Raw genomic sequence first — 12,297 nt, 5'->3', positions numbered from 1 at the left:
GGGAGAGGTCACCGCACAGCAAAAAACACGCAGAAGCAAACTGTTTGCTGCCCTACTCTGGAGCACTGCCAGTGCAAGGGCCCATTTGTCCTCTGGTGGGGGCATCCCCTCCTTGGATGCTCTGCTCTCACTTTCCTGATCTTTACCGAAATGCACAGGCTCGGCTCTAGGTGTAGTCCCGGTGGCGTGGGGCGCCAGGGCGCCGGGCCGGCAGGGGGCGGGCGCTACACGGCGAAGCCGCGCGGAAGCCATGCTGCGTGCTGCAAGGGCGGGGGCACCGAAGCGATCTCAGTGCCAGGGCGCCCGACCTGCTTGAGACGGCCCTGGAAATGCAGTCCACCAAAGGTTGAAGAGTTTGATTGATTCAGGTCTCAAGTCAATTAAAATCTCTGGGGCAGACGTGAGTAGAATTCGTCGGGGAAACTATGATCCCGTTAATCTGGTTTTCCTTCCTCAAGAAATGCTAGCTGCCTACAAGCTGAGACAGATTGTTGGGTCTGAATCAACTGTTAGGAAGGGGAGCGATACAGCTCACTATTTACAGCTTTCCTTTTCTATTTTCCTGCGTTCTTTCCTTAAAGAATGTGCCAAATTTGCTGCTTTGAAACATGCTGATATTCTGCCTGATTCAAAGATAAGATCTTGAACATGATCTTCCTACTTAGCTCAAGGGCAACCTTTTCTTGACACCACCATTTGTTCTTCACAGCCAGCTGAAACTTGTGAAGAGAAGGAGTGGGATGATCTTAGAAATCACAGGGTGGTTGCAGTGGGGCTGCATTTTTAAAAATGCAGAGCTCCTGTGTTTTTAAGTTTCACGGCAGGTGGAAACAGGAAAAAAAACAATTCTTTCCTCATAACTGTACATCCTTAGCAATTGCTAGAGCAGGCATCTCCAAACTTCGGCCCTCCAGATGTTTTGGACTACAATTCCCATCATCCCTGACCACTGGTCCTGTTAGCTAGGGATCATGGGAGTTGTAGGCCAAAACATCTGGAGGGCCGCAGTTTGGGGATGCCTGTGCTAGAGAGTCACATCCTTTCTTTAGTGCTTCGCCACCCCACCTTTCCCTTATGTCAGTCCCTCACCTTTTAGTTCAAGCCAGCCATGAATAGTTTGTGTAGACATAATGGCCCAATCTGCATAAAACACTAAACCAGATCATGGCTTAGTGTGAATGAGCAGGCATGTGGGTCCCTGGAGAGAACTGCTTTGCTCCTTCTCTGGTCCTGCTGCTGCCACGCTGCAGAGAGCCAAGCCATGGTTTGGTTTAGTGTTACATCCTAACCCAGGCTCTTGGTTTAACCAGCAGACAAACCAGGAACTGAAGCCAAAGTTTGTTCTATGGCTTACTGCTCATAGTTTGGTTGTTTGCATTAAGCCAGGGGTGTCAAACTCAAATTCATCGGGGGCCGCATCAGCAGTTTGGTCACCCTCAAAGGGCCGGTTGTATCTGTAGGACTATGTGTCCACTCTTTATTATCATAAATTATTGTCACTGCATTCAATTATTACTGTTTTTTGTAATAATGTAAGTAATAACTAGCTCTGAAAGCAGAAACATAGTCAGAATAATGGCAAGTAGATATTCAAATGTAAAATTATTGTACAATTTATTGAAAAATGATTTTTGGTAACTGCACTGGGTGGTGGAGGCTCGCTAGGGTTTCATGCAGGACCTTTGCAGAGCTACTAGTACCTGGAGATGCTGGGGTCCTTCTGCATGCAGGACAGATGTTCTGCCAGTGAGCCACCACCCTTCACCAAAGGGACTGGCTGAGGTTGACTCACTGGAGCTGCTCTCCTGGTTCCAGGGTTTAAGGGCCAGAAGTATAAAGCAGCATCCTATGTTTCTGAGGAGAGGGAGAGGGAGGGGAGGGGAGGAAGGAAGGAAGAAAAGAGGGAGTGGGAGGGAGAGAGGAAGGAAGGAAGGAAAGAGGGGAGAGAAAGAAGAGTAGGAAATAAGGAAGGGAATAAAGAAGAAAAGAAAAAGAAAGAGGGAGAGAAGACGGAAAGGGAGAAAGAAGGAAGGAAGTAGAGGGAAAGAAAGAATAAGAATGAGGGAGAGGAAGAAAGATGGGAAGGACGGAAGAAGGAAGGAAGGAAGGAAGGAAGGAAGGAAGGAAGGAAGGAAGGAAGGAAGGAAGGAAGGAAGGAAGGAAAGAGGGAGCAGGAGGGAGAGAGGAAGGAAAGAGGTGAGAGAAAGAAGAGTAGGAAAGAAGGAAGAAAGAAGGAAAGAAAAAGAAAGAGGGAGAGAAGACAGAGATAAGGAAGGAGGGAGAGGGAAAGAAAGAATAAGAACGAGAGAGAGGAAGAAAGAAAGGGAAGGGGGGGGTTGCCGCCTTGATTCAGCGCCAGAAAAGAGCGCGAAGGGACCCAGGGGCAAAAAGCATTTCCTGTGCAGCGTGAGGCAGCAGGTGTCCGTTTTAGGAGAAGTGCGTAAAGCCTCAGAGTTGCACGTTCGTGAGGCTGAGCCGCTGCTGAGCTCACGTTCATGAGGCTGAGCCGCGGAAGGAGGAGGAGGAGGTGAGGCAAGAGGAGGAGGAGGCGGCTTGTCGGGTCGGTGCCCGGCAGCACCGTACGGAGAGTGCCGAGCCTCTGGGACGCAGCAGTGCTCTGTAGCACTTTGAATCCTCCTCCTCCTCCACGCGGCGCTGCTGGGTGCTTTGTCTGTGCTTCAGCAACAGCAGCCGTTTCCAGGCGCCGAGCCGTGGCAGGAGGAGGAGGATTCAAAGTGCTACATAGCACTGCTGCGTCACAGAGGCTCAGGACTCTCCGTGCGGCGCTGCTGGGCGTTGACCCGGCAAGCTGCCTCCTCCTTCTCCTGCTGTGGCTCGGGGTGCTCCACGCAGCGCTGCTCTGGCCGCCTTTCTACCCCCCCGGGCCCAGCTGTTTGTCGGCGCTTTGTCGGCGCGGCGCTTCAGGAGCAAGGTCCCGCTGCTGGGTCCCGCTGGCTGGGGCGCTCGGCGGGCCACATGACAAGGGCTGGCGGGCCGGATTTGGCCCCCGGGCCTTGTGTTTGACACCCGTGCATTAAGCCATGGTTCAGTCAGCCATCCCTCTAGCCTTTAGTCATGGTTTGTTGTAACCATGGTGGACAATGATGCACCTAAGCTAACCTTTGTTTCAAATACTGGGCTTGTGTTATCACAGTGGTTAATGGTGCAGCTGATAACAACTGGAGGTATTGGGAGAAATTGAAGAGCTACAGGGAGAAGAAGGGAGGAGCTACAGTGAGGGCAGGAGTGCCAGCATGGCCCAGCAACCATGGTTGCCTGGGGCCATGGGTGCCATGCAATGTGCATGACCATGGCACCAAAATTTGTAGGTGCCCGGTCGCTTCATGGGGAATTTTGTGGCTGCTTGGGCACCCAGGGGTCCCAGGGAGCTGGCAACTATGAGTGAGGGTCTCTGCAATCAAGCAGCTCACACCTACATCTCTTAATTGTGGTTTGAGTCTTGAGCAAGGCACTGCTTGTGCACCAGCCTACACAATAAAGTAGGGGTGTTTGAAAAGAAACAGCATGGGAACTTTCTTCATGCAGACTCCAGAGGCTGATTCTGCAATCTGTAAATGTTATTATGCCAGAGGTATGGATTCAGAGGTTTCATACACCAAGGCATGCTGCCTGAGCAAATTAAATTCAGAATGTTTTTTTAATAATAATAATAATAATAATAATAATAATAATAACTTAAGAGATTTACGTTAACCCACAGGTTGCCTATAAACCCTGAAAATATCATGACCTGTGACTTTCAGGCACCTTTAAAGTGGCTTCCAGATGTATAGCTTGAGGATAACATCCCAGATGCGCAATAATGGCTAAAGGCAGGGAAAGGGGTGCATATTATTTCGTTTCACTTTGTAATCTAACATTGCCATTCTCTTCCTCTTTCTTTTAAACAAGCTGTAGCATTTTGTTGTGAACCTTTATGAACTTTGTCCATATCCTGTTCTTATTTCACTCCCTTTGCTATAGCGAACTGTCTTGTAATAGTTGTTACTTTGAGAACAAAAGTAATATTTTAAAAATGAATGGATGTAAGAAGCCATGTTTTCTCCATTTGCAATTCCATGCAGAATTTTCTATGGCATTGGACTACCAAATCATGGCTTGTCAATCTTCTGGTGGAGTATTGTAATTTTACACTGTGGAAATTTGTTTGTGCAATCTTTCTCTTCTGTAGCCCAGTGTCATTTATCTGTTATCTTGATCTTTCAAATGTTTCTCTGTCTCTGTCTCTCTCCATCTTTTGGTTTCATGCTTCATGGCTTGGGAAGAGAACACAGTTACTGCTTTGTTGTAATGCTGTTGTTGTTGTTGTTGCATGCATGCATGAGAAAACATTGTGTCTCTCGGGTTGTGTTTAGATGGTAACTTCCTAGGCTCCAGAATTATAGATCCTATTATTATGCAAATTATACCTGCTGACATTTCCTCCTCTGCATAACTATGGAAAGTGCAGGAGCCCTGATATCCTTTGCATCTGGCCAGCCTAGTTACCCACATGAGAAACTGCATTATACCAAGTCAGGCCAGCAGTCTATATAGTTCAGTGCTCACTGACTGACAGTGGCTCTGCAGGATTTGAGACGGGTTCTCCAAGCCTCACCTGGAGATGCCAGGGATTTAACCAGGGCCTTCTGCATGCAAATAAAGTGGTCCCATTAGGGATTCCAAATTTTAGGGTTCGTAGTTAATGTTAAGTAGGAGCCCTGTGTTTGATGTATCAATTGCTCATTTTGTGGGGTGCTGCGAGATGTGGGGGTTTTGCTACAAAACAACTGCAGAGGTTTGGAGGGGATTCCAAATTTGGTTTGATGTATCAATTACCCAGTTTGTGGGGCGCTGCAAAACGCAGGGTTTTTGCTGCAAAACAACTGCAAAACTTTGGCACAGGTCTGGAAGGGATCCTAAATTGTGGGGTTCGTAGTTAATTTTCAAAAAGAAACGCTGTGTCACAAAAAAAGGGAATGCCTTTTTGGTTTAGGAAACTGTGGAGGTTATTGCAGTGTTCAGCAGTACACCCTGCAAATCCCACGTTCATTTGCATCTGGTTCCAGTCAATTGGGTTTGATTTAAACAGCCCATGTGTCTTGCCATGTGGTTCAAATATTGCCGCAGCCTTGAAGTCACTAAGCAGCCTTCAGCAAACTGCCACCTCTTAGCCTCCGAATTCCATCTATAATATGGGAGTGGCAGTTACCCTGGACTGCTTTGCGGGATTGTTGTAACTACTACCAAGGTTATATTTGTGGCGTGCTTTGGACACTCTCTAAAAACATGTTAGGAAACGCTGTTTGCGGGTACTGAGATGCCTGAATAAGATCCATCTAGACATGGCCCTAACTTAAATGCCTTTCCTCTATTTTTTTATTATGCATGGAGAAATATAAAAACAACAGAAATGTGTAAAAAGAAATGCTTTGCAGAAAGCCGCTTGCGCATTTTCCTCCATGAGAGTAGTCCCACAACTGTAAAAGGGGCAATTTGTGTGTGTGTGTGTGTGTGTGTGTGTGTGTGTGTGTGTGTGTAGCCGTGTTGGTCTGCCGTAGTCGAAACAAAATTTAAAAAATCCTTCCAGTAGCACCTTAGAGCTTTCGTGTGCATGCACACTTCTTCAGGTGTGTGTGTGTGAGAGAGAGGGGGGGTGGCAGGCTGAACATACTGGAATTATGATGTGCAGCCCGATCCTATGCATGCGCAGGGAGAAGTAAGCCCTACCATGGCTCCTATTTCCTCATTAAGTGTGCATAGGATCGCAGCAAATAGATTTTCCACCATTTGAGTTGCATGTGCATTGGAGGCAAGGTAGCTTTAATTTTAAATAAACTGGGGGGGCCTCCTGCCAAATGCATTTCTTTCTTTCTTTTTTTAAAATAACTGCTGTTTGAAACTGCTTTAGACACTGGACTTCAAAGACAGGCCCTTGACCCAGGCTGAGAACAGAGAACCTGTGGCCGAGAGGAGCCAAGAGAGTTCAACAGAGAACCAGCAAGGAAACAAACAGGAAGCCAAAGACCAGCCAGACTCCACAGAGCAACAAACAGCCGAGACAGACTCCCTTCAGAATGGAGGGGAAGCTGCGAAGGAAAACACTCCGAAGAGGATAGAGAAGAGACAGTCATTCGGAGGGTTTTTTAAGGGCCTTGTACGTTACCTTTCATTTTTTCTTTAGCGATCCTGGTGTAGCCACCATTCTGGGAAGCTTTCGTGTATAAGCATGTTGGGTCTTAGCCTCCGAATCTGTTCCCAGGAGTTCACTTGTATGCCACAATTTGTCAATTGGGGTTGTAATGTGTTTGGTAAAAAGCAGGCCCACTGCTAAATTTGAGAGGGGCTGGGAAAGGAGCCTTCTGCTTAGGCTTGGACAAATCTCTCAATTTTGGTTTCTCATTTTTCTAAACTTATATTCAGTTCTCCATATTTCCATAGCAGTTTTCAACTTTTTCTTTTTTAAGTCCTCGGCAAAAAAAAAAAAATCTTGGTTTTCTCCTAATCTATACACTTTTGTGTGCAATTTTGCATTATATACACATTTTTGCGAACAATTTTCCTACAGTGATGCATTGTTGCATGGTGTTTCTGCATTTTAGTACACATTCCCCTTTTTATACATTTTTGTAAACATTTTTTGGTTGGAGAACTGAATTGCAAAATTCAGAATAGTCTGGATTTTGATGGATAATTGTGTTATGGTTCATGCATTGTTTGGGGACATACAAATTAGATATTTGTGCACTATAACTGCATTAAAATGCAAGTAAGGTCCAGTATTGAAAAAAGAAACACTGGGTAAAAAGGCTGATTCAACAGCCGCCGCCATCATACATTTCCTGTGAATCTTGGACTGTGAACCTGACTGCCTGTTTTACATCTTTTCTTCTGCAGGATCAATCCCACTTCTTACCCCTTCCCATCCCATCTGTTCATATATGTGTCGTGTCTTCTAGATTGTGAGCCTTTGGGCAGGACCCTTTGAGCTTTATTTTTTCAATTGCTAATCGTTTACCAGGGGGAACTAAATTAACAATAGCAATATATACGTGTATATACGGTACCGAAAGCACTTTTACTTCATCTCTTCCAACTGCTTGCTATAAGGAAAGCTAAAGGGATAAGCAGAGACTCCTGGAACCTCTTGGGGCAACTGCTAATAACATCATTTATTTGAGCCTTTCTTCTACATGTGAACGCTAATGGTGATTTTTTTAAAAAAAAATGTACGTAGGGTCAAAACGTATTATGTGTTAGAACTGGCAAATCACTGGTCTAAGCTCTTCTTGCCCACCAGATCCCATAAGACCCCACAACGTACTGGCTTTCTGCTTGAATAATTCAAACCACATTTATTAAATGCAAAATAAACTTTCCTGAGACACCAGCTTTCAGATGCTACAGCCAGGACTGTATGTTTTCTGTGACTCTGCACAAGCACAGAGAAAGTGCAAAACCCAAGTTTCTAGTCCGTTTGCTTACCAACCTTAAGTTGCAAGCATGCAAGCAGTCTCTGGCTCAAAGAGGTGCTGGAAAAGATTTCCAGTAGTCTGGGTGTACTATTTCAAAGTCCTGGCTCCTCCCCATAACTTTTGTTGTTGTTGTTTAGTCGTTTAGTCGTGTCCGACTCTTCGTGACCCCATGGACCATAGCACGCCAGGCACTCCTGTCTTCCATAACTTACTAGTTATATAACTAGTAAATTATGGGAATAACTGTAATATATAACTAGTAAGTTATGGGAATAACTGTAATATATATTACAGGTTTTCTTTTGATACTTTTTTTTTTTACTCAGCATTGTACAGAATTGTTTTTAAGTAAAAATTTACACACAGTCTATTTCACTGTCTGCATAAAATGGGCTACAAGCTTAGTAACAATGTAAGTGGAAAATGCCTATGTGAGGCTCCAACATAATCAGCTTTTTAGCATCTTCATCAATATCTATACATCTCTCTCTCTCTGTTTTTTTCCCTTTGACAGAGCCCCAAACGGATGTCCGATGCCGAAGTACAAACAGATCCAGTATCAATTGTGCCTTTTGTGAAACCCAAGTAGTGAATACACCGAACCAAATGACGGATTGTTGGATCTCCGCCATCATTTCCCCCCCACCCATGCAGCGTAAAAAAAGAAGACTTGCTTTGGTTCATTTCTCTTCCCTTCTACCCCCTTGCTTCATATGGCTGTTGCCAAACATTAGCTGTGCCAGGCTCAAGCAAAGACTGGTGTGCAACGCGTTCTGAATTTCTTCAGAAAGTTTTCTTCAAATAGGCTAACTTTAAAGGTCACAGAAAAGCAATGGAGAAACTCTTAGAGCTGAGGACAGCTTAGCTGCTGAGAAGGTTAATGGGGAAGGAAAAGACGAGAGTTGTGTCAAGTATGGTGCAAGGAGTAGGGAGAGCGATATTGACTATGGCCACCAACATAAAGATCTTCACCGCATAAAAGCTCCCCATTGTTAGGGCAAAGCCAGATGTTACTTTAATAGCTCTATTATCAACCACATCTGTGTATGTGTGCATTTTAAAATTAAATACCAGGGGCATGTGGGGAGGGGAGGTTTATCCCCCCTCCCCAGCTACGATGCTGATTAAAGTTAACCAAAGGGAGCGTCTTCTCCCACTCTGTCAAATCTAATTGCTGTTGGTGGAGGGCAATTTTTGTCAGGATTGCATCTGGGAAGAGAATTGTTAAGGCTCCCCTTTCCTTCATGCTGCAGTCCCTATGAAAATTGGGGAGGCGGGGCAAGCATGCGCCTGGTCTTGAGTTTTACAAAACAAGATGTGGCTGCTAATTACAGCATTAAAATAGCGCTTGGCTTCGACCTGAAATGGAGACTTCTGCTCCCACATCTGGCCCTGTCATGCTATCTTATGGCAGGGTCCCCCCATGCTCTTGTCTCTGGGCAGCCTCCCTGAACCAAAAACAGATGTCTCTGATGACCAGATCTTAAAGTCCATGCCTTTGGCCAGGGCTGAGCCCAGCACATTAATCCACTTCACATCCCCTGCAAGGGGAAAGCAAAATTATGAGAGTCTCTTATTACCCCCAGCTGCAATAAAGATGTTGGCCAGCTGATTAGAGCTGCCAAATTGAGTGCACCCAGTTAGCATATTCATAATTTGTATCTTCATTGCTTTATTTTTTTTTACACAATATGCAGATTGTGTTTCCCTGGTTTGCGGTCTGATCACAGCCCTAACCGTGCCTTATCCCAAGCCTGTATTCCAAGCTCTCCCTGCATGTTTACCTATGATAAGGTCTACTTGTATGTGTACCTATGTGACCTGTGCAGATGTCTACTTGTTAATCTTTACAGTGCACCACACAATTTTAATCTGGACTGGTTAGAGTAACTGTGAGCACGCAGCTGTGTTGCAGCCAAGAGGTATAGAATCCTTCCTTGTCATAAGCATGGATAATAGTGAAGACTAATTGGTTAGGGAGATGGTGTTCAAAGCACAAAGTTTGTGTTAGTCAGCAAAACTGCAACCTGAAGATTCAGATTTTCCCACTTGCCTATCTCTGAACATGGGGAAGTTATCTTACACTGTGTGAGACCATTGGTCCATCTAGCTCAGCACTGCCTCCTCTAAATGGTCGCAGCCCTCCAAGATCTCAGGTCTTTCCCATCCCAATATGTGAGACTGAATCTGTCACCTACAATATTGCAAAGTACAGGGGTACCTCGCAAGACGAATGCCCTGCAAGACGAATTTTTCGCAAGACGAATGTGCCTTGCGATCTGATGGTGACTCGCAAGACGAATTCGTTTTGCAAAAAAATTCATATTGTGAATCGCGGTTTCCCATAGGAATGCATTGAAATTTAATTAATGCGTTCCTATGGAAAAAAAGAAATTTCAATGCATTCCTATGGGAAACCGCGATTCGCAAGACGAATGTTTCGCAAAATGAATTGACTCGCGGAACGAATTAAATTCGTCTTGCGAGGCACCACTGTATGAGTTCTCTCACTGTGCTGTTGTTCCTTTCGATTGCCTGTGGCTACTCTAGGAATCAAAATAGTTTCAGTTGGGATTTTTGTAGATGTATGGTCAGGTGAGACAGACCCCCTACAGAGAGGAGGCACTCTTCTTACACCTCTCTGTAACCTGGTGCAGATATAATGGGCATGGTTAGCATTTGTTGCCAACCCCGGTTCTATCCTTTGCAGTGAAGAGATCTAGTTTTCCTAGTTATGCTCTATAACCAGAGAATAGCTCAGTTCAGTTCATCATTCTCAGCTTCATAAATGTGTGGTTTCATAACCTGTGTCTTATGAAGCCTGAAACAATTGTCCAATATATATAGGGAGAACTTGTTGCCTTAACTGTGGTTTGCTCATTACAGATGCAGTACATAACCACAGCTAATGCAAACTATGGTTTGCAAACACACTTCAGTCCATAGTTTCCCACCCTATTTTCCAGGCAACTATTAATGATAATCTAATTAATCAGATGCAGTGCTTAACTATGGTTAAGAAAACAAACCACAGTTAAGTGTTATGTCTGCGTAGGCTAATGTGGAAGATGGAATGGTTATTCTAACAAACAAGGTAAGAAAACATTCTAAGCCTGCAATTCTAAGCAAAATACAATTACTCAGAAGTAAGATTTATTGAACAGTAAACATTGCATAGGATTGCATAGTGTAATAAAGGTCCTGTTAAAAATAATTATAGTTAGATGGAGGCATAGCTGCCAAGTTTTCCCTTTTCTCGCGAGGAAGCCTATTCAGCATAATGGAATTTCCCTTAAAAAAAAGGGATAACTTGGCAGCTATGGGTGGAGGTGATAAGAAGGATTCTGTTTTTGTGGCAAAATTATGTGGGGGTGGAAGAATAAGTATAAAGCTTTTAAAATCATCATTTGATAAATTGAACATTGACAAGATGTTGTTGTTGTTGGGTTTTTTTAAAAAAAGTTTGTGGTTACAAGCGCCAAGGTCATATAACTCAACTTTTAAGAGTGTGCTTCAAATTGATTCCCAAGTTATTAATATTGAAAAGGCTGAAATGTACAGGACATCTAACTCATTCTCATTTATTTTCTTCCTTGATGTAATAAAATGGGGGGAAATTAGCTTTTGAAAAGAAAGTGATTAAAGTATTAACAAAAATGCAGCACAATGGAGCCCTTTATATCACTAACTCAAAGGATGTATTTACTTTTGATATTAATTTTTTTCTTATCATTAAAGGAAGAAAAACACTTCAGTTTTACAGAAACGTCTTTTAGTTTATGCCTGTAACTAAACTTAATTCCTTAAACGAAAACTATACCAGATTATAAGACTGAACAAAATTTTGCCTGCTTCAAAAAGATCATATGAGATGCAAGTTTAATAGCGTTCATGGAAAATTCAGATATGTGTGTTATTGTAAAAGCAAGGAAGAATAAGACTAATGATATAAACTAGCACCTGAATTCTAAATAGTTGTATATTTTGATTTCCTTCTGATTCAATAAACATTCCTGAAGAAAACTCATTTGCATTTTTAGTGTTTCAACTGAAAGTCATCATTCATGGTCACAGTTATTTTAAATCTGATATGGAGTTGATGGAAGAAGATGATTATACAATATTATTTTAAAAGTGAATGGATGTGTTCCTGGGGACTAATCACCACACAGACTGTTTACATACTTCTAGTTACAGGTAGGTAGCCGTGTTGGTCTGAGTCGAAGCAAAATAAAAAAATTCCTTCAGTAGCACCTTAAAGACCAACTAAGTTTATATTTTGGTATGAGCTTTCGTGTGCATGCACACTTCTTCAGAGTATGTTTACATACTGTAAAGGTAAAGGGACCCCTGACCATTAGGTCCAGTCGTGACCGACTCTGGGGTTGCGCGCTCATCTCGCATTATTGGCCGAGGGAGCCGGCATATAGCTTCCAGGTCATGTGGCCAGCATGACAAAGCCGCTTCTGGCAAACCAGAGCAGCACACGGAAACGCCGTTTACCTTCCCGCTGTAGCGGTTCCTATTTATCTACTTGCACTTTGACGTGCTTTCGAACTGCTAGGTTGGCAGGAGCTGGGACCAAGCAGCGGGAGCTCACCCCGTCACAGGGATTCGAACCGCCGACCTTCTGATCAGCAAGCCCTAGGCTCGGTGGTTTAACCACAGTGCCACCTGGGTCCCCTACATACTGTAGATTACATACTGTACATTGTACCTAAGTCAGTTTTTGCACATCCCATTTCTACTAAACTGAATGGGACAGGGCGGTGGAACATCATATCAGCTAATACACACATTAGCCACAATCTACCATAGACCC

General features: G+C 44.0%; 1 protein-coding gene across 4 annotated transcripts in view; it reads left to right on the top strand.

Annotated features, from left to right (window-relative positions):
* Positions 1–11,498, top strand: part of BCAS1 (brain enriched myelin associated protein 1) — a 53,403-nt gene extending 41,905 nt beyond the window's left edge. For 2 of the 4 annotated variants that reach the window (XM_088674661.1, XM_035123176.3), the window contains 2 exons: positions 5,912–6,157; positions 7,990–11,498. In XM_088674661.1, the coding sequence (XP_088530787.1) occupies positions 5,912–6,157; positions 7,990–8,064 (321 nt within the window). In that variant the 3' untranslated portion in view covers positions 8,065–11,498. The remainder of the gene's footprint in view (positions 1–5,911; positions 6,158–7,989) is intronic. The other 2 variants (XM_035123174.3, XM_088674662.1) reach the window with 2 other exon arrangements.
* Positions 11,499–12,297: the final 799 nt, after the last annotated feature.

This window comes from Zootoca vivipara, chromosome 7, assembly GCF_965207765.1.
Source record: "Zootoca vivipara chromosome 7, rZooViv2.hap1.1, whole genome shotgun sequence".
In the NCBI taxonomy this organism is placed as follows: Eukaryota; Metazoa; Chordata; class Lepidosauria; order Squamata; family Lacertidae; genus Zootoca; species Zootoca vivipara.
Note: the sequence above shows the minus strand (reverse complement) of the source record. Positions and strands in the feature narration are given on the sequence as shown.